The sequence below is a fragment of the Citrus clementina genome, unplaced genomic scaffold (assembly GCF_000493195.1).
Source record: "Citrus clementina cultivar Clemenules unplaced genomic scaffold, Citrus_clementina_v1.0 scaffold_5, whole genome shotgun sequence".
NCBI classification, from domain to species: Eukaryota; Viridiplantae; Streptophyta; class Magnoliopsida; order Sapindales; family Rutaceae; genus Citrus; species Citrus x clementina.
The window spans coordinates 21,228,207-21,243,543 of NW_006262201.1; the positions used below are offsets into that span (position 1 = coordinate 21,228,207).

At 31.9% G+C, this 15,337-nt stretch overlaps 2 protein-coding genes and 1 pseudogene across 3 annotated transcripts in view; all 3 read right to left on the reverse strand.

The window, feature by feature from the left end:
* Positions 1-610: 610 nt before the first annotated feature.
* Positions 611-1,926, reverse strand: LOC18040917 (60S acidic ribosomal protein P3). The gene is made up of 2 exons (XM_006432350.2): positions 1,634-1,926; positions 611-975 (listed from the first exon to the last, which is right to left on the reverse strand). The coding sequence occupies exons 1-2, from the start codon at positions 1,832-1,834 to the stop codon at positions 811-813; spliced, it is 366 nt and encodes a 121-aa protein (XP_006432413.1). The 5' UTR covers positions 1,835-1,926; the 3' UTR covers positions 611-810.
* A 4,508-nt stretch (positions 1,927-6,434) lies between these two features.
* LOC18040527 lies at positions 6,435-13,533 on the reverse strand (annotated as a pseudogene). Its single transcript, XR_002905441.1, has 5 exons — positions 13,448-13,533; positions 13,248-13,330; positions 9,266-9,852; positions 7,428-7,603; positions 6,435-7,324 (listed from the first exon to the last, which is right to left on the reverse strand). The product of XR_002905441.1 is annotated as an uncharacterized LOC18040527 (transcript).
* A 1,281-nt stretch (positions 13,534-14,814) lies between these two features.
* Positions 14,815-15,337, reverse strand: part of LOC18041296 (probable protein arginine N-methyltransferase 3) — a 4,232-nt gene continuing 3,709 nt past the window's right edge. The window contains exon 7 of the mRNA XM_006432354.2: positions 14,815-15,337. This exon is cut by the window's right edge and continues 184 nt beyond it. Within this exon, the coding sequence (XP_006432417.2) occupies positions 15,000-15,337 (338 nt within the window). The 3' untranslated portion in view covers positions 14,815-14,999.

The window sequence follows — 15,337 nt, forward strand, 5'->3', positions numbered from 1 at the left end:
GGTACTAATCAAATCTTATTCAACCACGGTACTAATCAAATCGTATTCAACCACATGCCCAATGCTTAAATAATGAAAAGGATACAAAAGGAACATGCCAAAAAGAAAGGATAAAATGTGTTCCATAACCTAAAAATAGGTACACTCTGTACACAATCCATATCTAACTATATTCGCACGACACCTATATGAAAATGATCCAAAACTCCACTAAGAAAAATGGAGGTAAGAACATTTCTTTCCTCTTGACGGAGAACGAGAGATCACAATGCTCCTCCGAACTATTTACTGGTACTCTTTTATTATGCCGATTCTTTTATGACAAAAATGCTAACCCTAACTCGGTCGTCGAAATGTCTTTCACAAATACAACACCAATGCTGTCAAATCAAACAACTCCAAGTGTGAAGAAAAACAAGCTTTTTCAAATAGAATAAGGAATTACGTTTTATCTTTATTTTTAATAAAATAATAACATCAACTATGTTGACTCCATGAATTTTATATTATGCAAGCATTCTTATAAAAGTGAAGATGGATAAAAAGTTTAACAGACATAAAGAAAATGAACTTGTAAGCAAAAGAACAGCACATGTACAATGCACAAAGGTAAAATGAAAAAGGTCTGGTAATAGACATGGAGCAGCAAGCTAATCATGTTTACTTAATATTGATGGTGGACAAAAATCCCTCACAAAGTAACAAAACTCTCACAAAAATAAAATCTAAGCCAATGGCAGAGCAATTTTTGAGTCGACATAAAAGCATAACAAAATACAAGTCCCAAGAAGAGAACTGGAATTATATAACCTAATCAAAAAGAGAGAAACCCATGTCTTCATCACTCTCCTCTTTCTCTTCCTTCTTCTCCTCAGCAGCAGGAGCCTCAGCAGCTGCTCCACCGCCTCCTGAAGGGGCTGAAGCTGCAGCTCCACCTCCAATGAAACCACTACCAACAGCACCACCAATAATCACCTGTATAAGATAACAAATTTACAATAAAAAGAAATGGACTATCAATCTGAGTGCATTTAAATCAGCTAAATACACACATCATTAGGAAACCACCAGCAACCTCGGATCACATGTAATAAAAACCACAACAACCCATTTACCAATCTAATTATTACCTAAGAACTGATGTATACAAGAAGAAATTAATGTAAAATAGTGTTCCCATATCACATCATAGCATATCATAGATCTAACTAATGCACTGCATAGAAAATATTGTAAAAGAGACGGCTAACCAATCTGGGAACTTTCAAATCAGCTATTTCAAAGACCATATAGCAAAAAACAAAAGTGTAATAGGGATCCATTATAAAAACAGTAATGGGTTACTGATAAAACTTAAAAAAAACCATGAAAAAAGAAAGTGCCAATCTCCCTAAAGAACCAGAACTTCCAATTCCAATTCCAAATAGGAATCCTAGCAATTAAAGCATCACTTTACACATAGTTCCCATATCATATGCATCCATCTAACTAACTCATTTGCAACAATTTAGTCGATTGCAAAACACAAAATAAAAAAATAATTATAACAATAAAAATGAAAATGATAAAAATGAGGGCAGCGAAGCGAAGCAAATCAAAGGCAAAAGCAAAACAAAAAACGGAAAATAGAAACCTGGAAAACAGCAGACGTAGGTGTGACGAGGGAGAAAGAGGACTGGACCCCACCAGAAGAATCAGCAGAGAGAGAGGTCTGGACCAGCTTTCTCTGGAGCTCGTATGTTGATGCTGCAGAGGCTTCTAAGTCTCCCCCCTCTATCTGCTTTCCGCTCCATTCTCCCCCATTTTTTCTGCACACGTATGTGAAAACTCCCATTTTCACTTGATATTCTTTTTGTCTTTGAGCGGCACAATGTACTAGATAAACAGAGACGACGGCTCTTCTTCCTCTTTCTTTGTGTGTGCGAGAGAGTGATCATTTTATATGGGAAATCAAGAAGCCCTAGTTACGAAAAGACAGACATGTCCCCTAGTAAACGTCGGATTTACACTTGCATTGCATTACGCCATTATAATTAGAGTAATTATTATTATTATACAATAATTAATTCATGAGATATTCTTAAATATCCACGTAATATTTTCTGACATATTATTTTACTTCTAAGGTAACTTTTATTTTTTTGTGTCCGAAATCTAAGTGAGTCTGAATTTAACTGAAATATGAGTAAGTCTGAATTACTAAATACATATATTTAAATGATATGTTTATTATTCTTTTTCAATATTTGAATATAAGTGTTAAGTTTTTTATTTTTTTAAAAGAAAACATCTAAAATATGAAATATTGACATATATAATCTGATAAATATTAACAATACTTATATTTATTAGTTAAACACATGACAAATTATAAAATAATTATTTGATTAATAAAAAAAATTGATAATGTTTACCTTAACAAAGCATGAGCAATAATATATATATAACATGCGTATTTTCTTACATTAGTGTGTGATAGTTATAATGTTATTTTTACTATACTATATTGATATTTTTTGTTAATTACATAAGCTAATCAAGAATTGTTTAATCATTTGTACTAAAATTAATGTATTGAATAAAATTCAAAATCTATTATAAAAATAATAAATATAAATACAAAGAGATGGACATAGTATAAAATACACTCACCCTTACTTGGTAACTTAATTATGCTTGAACATTGAAGGGTTAACGTCGGAAAAATTTCCAGTGCCCTTGACCGTCTTTTTGGTTGCGAGTGCTCACCAAAAGTGAATTTTGCTTGCCAATTTCTATTTGGACTTAGAGGTGATAAAAATACCCGCCCGGTCCGGACCCGGACCGTACCCGGGTGTTGTGGGCTGGATAATTATGAAGCCGGGTCGGTCTTGAGCATCACTTGATAAACCCGAAACCTGAATTTTATTAAAAAAATATTATAAAATATATATTATTTTAAATATTTATATTTATTTGACTCATTTATTATACACATATAAAGTTTTAAACACTTAAAGTTTATATTTTCATGTCAAATTTTATTAAAATAAATTTAAAACTTATAAAATTATCAAAAAATAAAAAATATATACACATATAATATTAAAAAATATAAAATTCGGGTTCCCGGATTAAAATCCGGCCCAGACTCGAACCCGAACCGGTTATATCCGGGCAGAATTCGGTCATTGCAATACCCGGACCCGACCCAGAATTTTGCCATCTCTATTTGGACTTCTCAGTAAAGGCAAAAACTATTTCCCCTTATAAATAAATTCAAGTGCTGGTGTTAAAATCTGGTAGATAGATGAAGCTATACTCTGTAACAGTTTGTGTGTCAATTTGTTATAAGCATTTTCACCAAATACTTAGTAACTTTATCAATTTATTTATTTATTTCATTTCCTATATTTGGAAAGCTACAAAGGGAGAATAATGGTTTGCTGAAACTTCAAGGAATGACATTCATTTCCGATCATTGAAGAAAATCCAGGAATGCCTATTCCATCATGTAGAATTTAATGTCAATTAAAGATAAATTTCAGAAAAGAAAAAAGGCACATATGCCCTCAAAGTTTGGAAAAATAGTCACAAAAACTCTAAGTCTTAAAAAAGGGACATACCATTTTTTGACCATAATACCATTTGATGTAGTAAATAGAAAATTGACTTTAAATTTTTTTAATTTATACAAACATAATATAAATAATATAATCTATCTAGTATATTAAAGTATTTTTAACAATTAAAATAATATTAAAATTTAAATTATAATATTTATTTTAATAATATATTTATATTTGTTATAAAGATTTTAAATAAAGCTTTTGGTTAAATAGATTTTAAAATTAACAAAATATCTTCCTATTAATAATATTAAAATTATTTTTTTTACAGAATATTCAAAATAACTTTAATTTTAATTTGTTTATTTCAATATTATGTTTCTATTTATTATAAAAAATTAACTTAAAATAATAAAATATGTCTAATAGATTGTAAAATATAAAAATAATTTTAAATATTAATTTTTTAAAAATGTATAAATTATTAAAATTATCTTAATGATCTCTTTTTTTATCATAAAAATTTGGGGATCAATTTTTTTGGTTTATAGAATCAAAAGATATTATGATAAAAAAGGATCTTGGTATCCGTTATTGAAAATTTAGGGGATTTGTGACCATTTTCCCAAACCTTGGGGTTTTAGCTGTCCTTTTTCTATTTTATAAAGAAGGAAAAAATTTAGCTAAAATGAGATGAAATTTGAGTTCTCAAGAGATAAAGAGAAAAAGAAGGATCCTTTGCTTATTGTAAATATATTTATGAAGAAAAGATTTTTCATTTCTTTGTATGTAAATATGTGCCTTACAAGTAAATTGAGATTTGTTAAAAATTATTTATTTTATTTGATTGGATATTTATTTTAGATGGGACATATTTGAGAAATTCCAAAAAAAAAAAGATGTTATATTGTCAAAAATTATAAAATTTTACTATTTTATGTAACAAAAGATTGATATATTTTACATATTACACTAAAAATTTGGGATAATTAAATAATCTTATATTAAGTATTTTTCTAAATTTTCATAATAGTAAATATGTTTTTATAAGATATGATTTTAATTGCATAACAAAAAGTTTTATATAGTATAGTGTAGTAATAAATATAATATAACTAAAAATTAATTCAATAGTGTAATACCAAGTATTGTACAGTATTAATATAATACAACATAATATAATACATCTAACATTAAATAAAACAATAGAATATACCAAATACACCCTAAGTTAAAAAGATGGATTTGTTGCCAAGCGCTCTAAAAATTGAGCCCCCTACCAATGGTAGCCACCCCTATAAATTCAAAGTTTAAAATTAATTCTCCACATAAATTAAACCTCGTATACTACCACCTGCTATCAGGGATGACAATGGGTACTACGTGTTACGGATTTCTTATTACCAAATTCGCACCCATAAAAATTTTAATTACCATCACCAACTACAACCCATTGGAAAAAAAAATTCCTACTATGAGTTCTAATTACTAAACTCATTCACAACTCGCTGCAGATTTTTTTTGAGTTCCTACATTTAAACTCACAAATATTACAAAAATAATTTCAATAATATTTAAAAATTTAATTATATAATTCAAACTATAAATTTATAATATTAGCCTAAAAATCCACAAAAAAATACTAAGTTTTTAAAATGTAAATTAGAAATTAAAGTTTCAACATTAAAACAAATTCACGAAATATATTAGTCAAACACAAAATGTTGTTATTGTAGACAAATCGTCATCACTAAGACCAATGCCTTGCTCCATCTTTTAATCAATATACAAGTATTGTCGACAATATTAACAAGTGAATTTTGGACAGTTACCATTAACATTTAATTAGACAAATAAAAACTCAACTTTAATAAGCAATCATTATGTTCAAGTCATTAAAACGAAACAAACAAAATTAATAAAATTAAAAAAAATATCAACAACAATAAACTCGAAAAGAAGTGAGTTAGGTTAGGTTTAGAAATGAAGAAGAATAGATCACGAATAATAATTTTAGCTTGCATATATTTATAATTATATTTTTTTAATGAATTTTTATGATTAAAATTAAAACAACAAATAATTTTTTTTATAAAAAATGAATGCTGGCAGGTATTACCCACCCGATTTTTTTATCAATATCATATTTACCTATCATGTGTAAAATTACCCATAACACATAAATTTCTGCAATTCAATTTGTGTGAATTTGCGGACAATTTTGCCATTCCTACTAGCTGTTATCTTAAAATCAATGCTCACTCCATTTTTTTAATCAATATACAGATATTATCAATAATAGTAGCAAGTAAATTTTAGACAACTACCATTAAGAACTAATTAAAAACAATAAAAACTCAAATTTAGTAAGCAATCATTATCTTTAAGTCATCAAAACAAAACCAAAAAAAAATCAATAATATTAAACTTGAAAATTAGAAAGTAAATTAGGTTAAATTTAAAAATTAAGAAGACTAAATCACGAGCAATAACTTTGGTTTTTGTGATTAAATTTTTTCAATGAATTTTTATGATTAAAATAGAAAAACAAATAATTTTTTAATAAAAAAATAATACGGGCCAGTGAACACCAGCGAGGCATCCGCCAAATTTTTTTATCCATATCAAATCTGACTGCAATCTACAAAATTACCTGCAACAAACAGATTTCCACAATTATGTTGGGGAGAATTTGCGAATTCGGGGATAATTCATTATCCGCCATTCCTACTAGCTATCCTAAATGTTTTTGTAAACCGAGGACATAAAAGAACTATTTAAAATGATAGTATCAAAAGTTCAATTTAGTGAAAAAAATAAATGCGAAACCAAATATATGTGGAAGCAGCAAATTTGGTGCAGGAAACTCCATCACAAAAAATGCGTGGGAACCACAATGTCCTTTTTTAAACCTCAGATTATTTAAGAGCATATAAGTCTCTCAGCATGTAAAAGTTATCATCCTATATCTATGACCCACTTCTCATCTTCTCAGATTCCAAATTGTTTCCCAGTCAGCTTTACAGATTGGAGCTTCCTTTGAAATAACTACCTCCATGCTTAGCACACACCCATAACAGCAATTAAGCCAACCTATTCATATGTTTCACTAAGAAGCTAAAACCTCCCCATACGGCTAAAGGCATATATTACTTCAACTAGGTGACATCAGGCAAGCCATTACCTTTTTTTTTTTTTCCTAAACTTTTCTGTTTTTATCTTTTTATCTTTTTTTCATCCTTTTACATAAGACATCTATTGAAGAGTTTAAGATGTCATCAAGGAAAGATGGAGAAATCCTTCCATACTTTTCAGTCAAGCAGTAGTAAAGGCCCATTCAAAGAAATGACAGCGGGCACCTCTAGTGACAGTCCAGTTTCCGCACCCAAAGAAAACACTCCCTTGTTTTGGTCCAGGCTTCCGAACCATCCCTTTGCTGCTCTTCACCCCACAAAAACAACTAGGATGATACTGGAATATGGAATTTTGCAGATCCTTTTGTTTGTGCAACTGATGTGGGGGAAGAAATATGCGTTCAGGGAACTGATTTCCATGTCAGAGAACCATCATTTGTCTGCCACATCAAAGAGTTTGTAATGGAGAATTTGAAACCTCTGTGCATGAGGAGTGCAAGTAGGCGAGCAGTATTTTTCGCATCATCTAGGCCACAGTGTGCACGGCCTTGCCATGCCAGGCCTGCCATCTCAACAGCTTCTTTTAAATTGCACCTCACTCCACCAAAAACCTCATGAAATGGAACTTTTAAGTTGATCCATCTAAGAAAGGAAAAACAACAAAATATTTTACCCAATTGGAAACAGGGAAGAACTTTCATGCCAAAAAGACATAAATCAGAATGATTTTTATCTACATCAATACCTGTTAAAATAAGGAGGTTTCCAAATCTTTTTGAATCGGCATTCAGATTCCAACATTACCCGACAATCCCAATTTGACCATGTCACGACAGCAAAGTTGGTGTTTTTTATGCCCTTATTCTCAAGCCATTTGTCATGCCTAAGTAAAGCCTCGCTTAGAGTAACACCTCTGTCCACCTGAGAGTACAAAGAACAAATAAATTTAAAATTAAAGGCACACAAGCTGAATTAATCAGATGATAGAAACATTTGCATGCGCAACGCGGGGAGGATCCAAAGGCGAAATAGATATTATAAGCAAATACACGCATATAGAGATACATCTCTTTTTCATTCGCTTTCACATCAGGATAGCTTCAGAGTTCTTAAATCCAAGAGCACCCAATGGATTCTCTTTTGCAATTTCATGATTGCTTCCTTTTCTTGGAAATACATAGGATGACAGATGATTTGTCAAAATGCTTACGATTCATGAGTCTCGCACAATAATGTTACTAGGATATTGAAAAACCCAATGCTTTCTGAAACCACAGAGAGTGCAGCATGCATAGCACAGAGTATTTTACTAAATCATTCATATTCAAAAGAGAAAAAAAAAGTCCATTGCCACAAAATGTTGTTCGACCCTGAAACATCTGGCATGAGGACATCAATAAAATTACCATTTTCCTCTGAAACTAGATATTGAATTTTTTAACAATAAAGATGTCCTCTCTCACCACATGAAAGACAACTTTCTCTGTTTTTCTCATATAAATAACCCAGATGAAAGAGGAATTCAAACTTGAGTCCAAGTCTTCCAATGAATTTCAAACAGACTCCAACTTCCAATAATTTTATCCTCATCATATCTAAGCCCCTTGAATATAATAACCGCTATATAATAATCACCAGATGAAATGGCTACATACCAATTTTCGTAAGTTTTTTCAGCCTAAGACGATTATAATTACATACCTCCACGGTGATTACTGATTTATGAGGAATATTATTTTCCTCAGCCTCAGTCAAGAGTCAGTACGATTTTGCTCACCATCATTTTCGCTGCAGCCCAACTAAATGCTTCTCAGTACCTTATAATGTACCCCAAGATATTCATCTCATTAGACAATTCTGTATGGTGAGAGAGGTAAAAGAAAGTGGAAAGGAGGAGGTGAGACGCAAAGAAAATCCTAGAAAACAGCATGAAAACCATATTTCATGGTGACCCTACCTACGTTGCAAAGGTAACTAGTAAAAGGATTCCAAATTCTGAATCCCAAAATATCAAACTTCTCAAGCACATCATTGCCCAGTCTCCATTGGACCATTATTCCACAACATAAAATCCACAGATCTAAAGCTAGAAAAGTCTCTCTTTCAAGGCTAGAGTCTTTTTCCTTATTCCACTTCTTCCACAATCTTATTATGAACAGAGATTTCTGTCCTCTTAAGAAGAGAAATATCAGTTTATCTCATAATGATCCACATTAAGCTTACTAATATGCTCAACCTAAACAGGTATCAGCAGGACCAGTGGGAAATACAAGTGATAATATGGAAGACAGTGATTGCATAATATTGAGTTCCAATCAACCTAAAGTTGACACTCAAGACTTAATTAATAACAAAAGGATTCCCTTGAACAGAGATTTCACCTAATCATATAATCTACTAAATTCTTTCTGATGAAAAGAAGATAATTTAAGCCCCATTTTGGAATTTGGACTGCTACGCTGGAGCAGCCAACTTGATTTATTCAATCACTTCACTAATCATGTTTCAACGGGGAAAATGCTCCATCTAGCTATATGTCAGGTTTCATTACTGTAGAAAAAAATAATGGAAATCAGAACTAACCTGAATTTGCTGGATACCTGTCAGATCCTTGCAGAAATCACTCAGTAGTTGATTGCAAGTCGGCCGCACATATGTCTGAAAACATGCTTCCAGTTGACCAGTTACACTACTCACAATGACAGATGGAAACTCGATTATCTCCTGGGGATAAGGATTCTTGTCCTTGTCGCAAGTAGCCTCAAAGTCTATTACCACAAAATACTGAAATTCTTGAGGCTGGAAATCATATGGGTGAGCTGGTGTGAGCATATTGTATGGTGCAAACTGAAACCGATTTTCCACAGGAAAGGGATAAAATTGGCTCTCAAAAGAATTCATTTGGCAGTGATGCACCTTTTGAGAGTCAGGATAGAAGGTGGACCATGAACCAAAATCATGTTGGTAGGTGGGGTTGTTATAAAATTCATTTGAATATTCCACAAACTCACTGCTCAACTGATGAATTGATTCTCCGGCATCCCCACCTGGATGGACAATGGTGTCATCTTTAAGTTCAACGGAATTCCCATTATTATACTGCAGGTTGCAACGGATTCCCCTGCTCTGGAGGCCTTTCAAGGATGCCTCACACATCCTCTGCATAGCTTCTGCAGTAAAACATTCACAACAAACCTTTTTTATGAAGCTGAACTAAGAAATTTCCACATCAGAATCCATAACCAATCGTCTAGCATAATAAAATAACAAATAGATGCTAGCCAGAGACATATGAGGCATCGCCCAACAGGTAAGGCATTGGCCAAATGTACATACTCATATACTAAGTAAACATTATTTGGAAAATGTCACAAAATCAACTGATTCCCAAACATTTAAAAAAAGGAATGCAGTAAATCTTGAGTCCATGGCTGGATTTGTGGAGAAAAAAAACGGTTATCAACATTTACATAGCTTTTTTGTACACTAGAGGGACACCCAAAATTCAAAAGGCTTCAGACCATTGTGTATATGCCCAAAGTGCATTCTCCAGAGAAACTATGGTATGCAGCCTTATAAATCAAATTCTGGAAAAATATTTGCAGGTTTTAGGCCATGTTAACATCACTAACTAAGCCAGCTTGACAGACCCAATGCCCAAACATATATGCCAAAGATGAAGATTTAAATTTGATGCCATCTTTCTTTACATTTTTCAAGGATTAACAGACACTCCCCTCACTTAACGTGCATTACACAAGTCTTTAAGACCAATTTAATAAAATACTGCCAATCTCTAATGCACAGACCACCATAATCGAATAAAGATTGGTTGAAAAGCTAGTTAAGTGGTAAGCATACATATGAAACCACATAGGCCAAGTGGTAGATAGAAACCTGCTCCTTGTTTATTCAATAAAAAATATAACATGTCATCCCTTTGGATTAAACTAAGGGCCAAAATTATGGTTGCAACCAACCCAATATAATTGGGTTGTACTATTTAGTACGTGTAGGCTACAGAGACATTTTTTCACACACTTACTTGTAATGTAGGCATATTCCCATGTAGTTATTTAGAGATTTAGGAGATATTTTCTACTTTCAATATATTTAGAAAAGATTTATTACGAACTTCTATAAACATGGAAAGAAAACTAGTGAATTTTGTGGATATAGTTTCGGGAGATCCACAAGGGCAGGTTGACAGGTTCAAACCTTTAGTTCATAACTAAGTGGTCATGGATAGATCACCCAGGTTCGGGTCCATAAGCAGTGACAATTGCCCTATGAAGACTCACTTTCGCTACGGCTCCAGTGGGTGGATCAGAGGTTCAAACCCTAGGGGCCAACTACTTGAGATACTAAAAACTTTCCCCACAACCAATGTTTTTAAGGTCTACCAATAATGCACAGTGAAACAGGATTTAGCTTAGAGAGATAAGGGATTGAGTACCATAAGAAAAAACTAGCAATGATTCTTAAGGATGTGCAAACCAAACCCTTTGACTTTTCCTTTTAGTATACTTTTCTTTTGTATATTATAAAAGAAAGTATATTAAAAGCAAAGTAAAAGGTACGGAAGCAACCATATTCACTCTGGAAGCATATGATTATATACCAATAAAGCAATAAAATAAAATACAGACTTATAAATATAGATATCCTAAAAAATCTCAGAACGAAAATAAATTGTGAAAGTAGAAGAGAAGACTAAGACATCTAAGAATAAAACATCTGAGCTCCATCTTGATTCTATGTTAATAGACGTCTTCCCCTGAAACACTCTTCAAATACAATTAGACACACACCTTATCAAACAATTCCAATAAGGCCTTTCAACCATTTTCCTTTAAAAAAATAATAAATAAATAAAATAAAACACTAGCACATTGATCAAAGCATCATCCAATATCTTTTTCCTAATAGAAGCACTATCTAATCTTTGAAAAATGCTAAACTTAGGAGACATCAATTGGCAAGGCCACAAGACAAGGGAACTAAATGGTTCACCACTCTATTAAATTACATTATAATGGTATGTATAGATCCTATTTTCATATTCCATCAACCTTAGGTTCAAGGACTGTGAATTATGTATTTTGTGGTCACGCACAAGGAAATAGCAGTATAAGGTGATATATTTCGGTTTTTTCATGTATCTTTTGAAGTGAGGGCAGATTCATTGTTTCAATTCTTGCGTTGGTCCTGGAAAGCCCTGAGAAGACTGTTTGTTCTATTTTTTTTGGATAACTACTTCCTTCTCTTCTCTTTAACCTACTACTTATTACCTAATTCCTTCAACTGCAAGTTCTTCTTTCCTCGCATAGAGCCATAATGGTGTACCACTAGTTTGGATTGAGAGAAATTACACTCTTTAAAGGTTCATGCCTACTGTTATGAGTTTCATGTCTACAAAGTAGCTTCAGTTGGAAATATCCTTGGTACATTTAGGATCTTACCAAAGCTGATTTGGTTGATATTTCCTTTTTGGTAAGGTGGAGTCTAGTCAAAATCGGGAAATATAATGGACTGGCCTCTTTGCTAGCTTAACAGTCTTGTCAGCTATTAAAAATCTTTTAGCTCTAATGTGGCCTCTTACCATCTATCAATATTTCTGGCTGCTAGACCTAGTAATAGCATGAGAAGCCAGCAGTCTAAATATGCCTGGCTATATTTTGTCAAATCAACCAAAGTTGATTTAAATATATTTGAGTTTGTCATAAAGTTTTGAATTTCTTCACCCTTCTTCTATTCTCCCCTTTTTATAAGAAACTATGAGTATTTCTATTAATAGATAATGGACATACATTTTAGTAGTGGATGAGGTATCCACTCAAAATCAATCAAAGCTATAGAAAAATGTCAATTCTATTTTACCATTAAATCCTTGTATTTTTCACAACCCAAAGCATTAAATCAGTGCAGATGCATACTAGCTGCAAAATCATTCATCCATCACAACCCAAAGTATTAAAGTCATCAAATTTACCCTCTCGAGCTCCTTTCAAATTCAAACAGTGGTCAAATTAAAAATAAGTGTGGATGCAGCAATAATGAAAAGATAACTTTTGATGATAAGATTCCGTTAACTGCAACACTTAAAAATATCTAATTGATACCAGCCACCAACTAAACAATCAATCATGATTATATCCAAATTACATAGCAGCAGCAGCAGCAGCAGCATCACGATCCACATCAAACAATTTCCGATTAGTCCAATCAAAGTTTATGTTTGTAACTATTGTGATTCTGCTTAACTTCGAAAACAGGGGCCTACTTTCAATGAGAAGCCAAATATCTACCAACCACCATTCCATTTAATTCTAAATCTTACAATTAGTGATTTCAATTCAACAGCATCTGCGGATTAAAAGCCATAAATACCAGAATAGACTCACACCACAGAAAGCCGTTCACTAAAAGCTGAGAAAATGATAAACAAAATTTGATTTTTACTAAATAAATCACACACAAATTTAATATAACATAAAACAAGTGAAGGAGAACTAATCAGAGCAAAAATTAAAACAAACGAAAACAAAAAAGGAGAACTAATCACCATTATGTTCAAGGGCCATCATGATCTTTTGTATAATTAAGATCCACCATCAAGTACATCAGATCTTTCTCTTTGTTACCCACCTGAACACAAACCACAATCACATAAATTATAAAAATTAATTAATTAAATACACAAATGAGTAAGGAATTAAGAAGAAAATAAGAAAATTCCAGAGAGAAAAAGTTCAGAGGAAAAACCTTTTGTGTGATTTCGAGAGAGAGAGAGAGAGATGGTGTAAGTTACGCCAATAAAATAAAGACCAGCAAAATGTTTTTATTTTTTTCTATTTTCTTTTATTTTTATTAAAAATAATTTTATTTTACTTGTATATACAATTACTTCTTTTTCTTCTTTTTTTGGCTAAATAAAAAGAAATTTAATTAGTCATTTTCCAAAGAGGGAAGTGATAATGTGTATACATGTATATCCACTGTCGAGTAATTTTTAAAAGCCTCCCCTGAAGTTTGGGTTTGTTGCAAGTAGATGACGAGAATTTATTTATTTGTAAAAAATTTCCTACCATTAGTTAACTTTAACATTGACCGTTAGTTAACTATGCAAAGATAATATTACCCTTAACAACAGTTTGTAGATAAAAATAACTAAAAAAAATTAAAATTATTGACTATTTTATCCTTTTTAAATTATTGATATTTTTTTAAAGTTTCTACAAAAAAGATAAAATTTAAAATTTAAAAAATTCTCTTTAAATTATTGATATTTTCTTAAAGTTCCTACAAAAAAAATAAAATTAAAAACTTGAAAATGAAATAGTTATAATATTTACCTATGATAGTGTAAATCTTTAGAATTGACAAGGATAAAATTGTCAAAAAATAAAGTTTGTGCTTTTCGCGCCAATAATTTTAATTTTTTTTTAGTTATTTTCGTCTACAAACTGTTATTAAGGGTAATATTATCTTTGCACAATCAACTAACGGTCAATGTTAAAGTTAACTGACGGTAAGAAAATTTTTACAAATAAATAAATTCTCACCGTCTACTTGCAACAAGTTCAAATCTCAAGATAGGTTTTTAAAAATTACACATCCACTGTTCAGCGAAGTTTTGGGCCCACGAATCTATTTATATTAAGAAGAATAACATTTATACCCCTAATACTTTTTAAAATAACAATTACCATACAGATTCCAATTTTCTGTCATACGACTCCCTCCCTTTCTTTTTCTCCTTTACAAGTTCTGTTACTTGAAAAAAAAAAAAAAAAAGGACTTCCGCCCTTTTTTATTTTCTTTCTCTCCGTTAAAAATCTGTTAACACAATCAATTTTATTGATATGATGAATCACTTAAATAAATCCAATGATTTGATTCTAGCGATTTGATTTAATCTAATTGTTATATCCCTGAAACCTTTGAAAGGTATAAAAAGCACGATCTTTTTTTTTTTTTTTTTCGGTCTGCTGCACAAATTACAATATTTGAATCATTAATACTCGTATTTATCCTGAAGCGTGGGATATTTCAAATTGAATTATTTATTTGTGAAAGTATGTGTTTGCAATCTCTTTAGCTGACATCACTAAAATCTCTCGAGAACTCAATACAAAAAAGACTTTCAGTTACATTTTAATAGTCCCTCTTGAAACTAATGATAGCAAACGTTACCTTGTTGCAAAAAAATGCTCAAACGAAATAAACAATAATAACATACTAAATGATGAAGAAACTGATCCTAGCTTGCATTGAACCGATCAAGAACATGCATTAGCTACAATGACCACAACTTCTAAGAGAGATTAAATATTTGTGCCGGCCAACTGCGTTTATGTCCATCAGGACCAACTCCGGCAGTTTCCAAGGAAATGTCAATACTGCGATGCACGGCACCACGGGCAATGCTGACCCGCAAATGTATTCTTCTTGCAGGACATGTGTCAGTACCAACTGCTGTTGATCCGTCAGCACCTAAATTTCCCAATGCCAGTGCTATTGGTTCTCGGAATGTGATGATGGTCTGTGACCAATGCGTTTTGGGTGTGCATGGAGATGTAGACAAAACAACTGGCTTTTCTTTGCAGAACCTGCTAGTAAAACCAGCATCAAACCATAAAACAATGCCATAGC

Excerpts from the sequence above, each read along its gene's own strand:
- LOC18040917 (XM_006432350.2), bottom strand. The coding sequence starts at position 1,834 with ATGGGAGTTTTCACATACGTGTGCAGAAAAAATGGGGGAGAATGGAGC. Across the intron at positions 976-1,633 it reads CTACGTCTGCTGTTTTCCAG|GTGATTATTGGTGGTGCTGT; the intron begins GTTTCTATTTTC and ends TATCTTATACAG.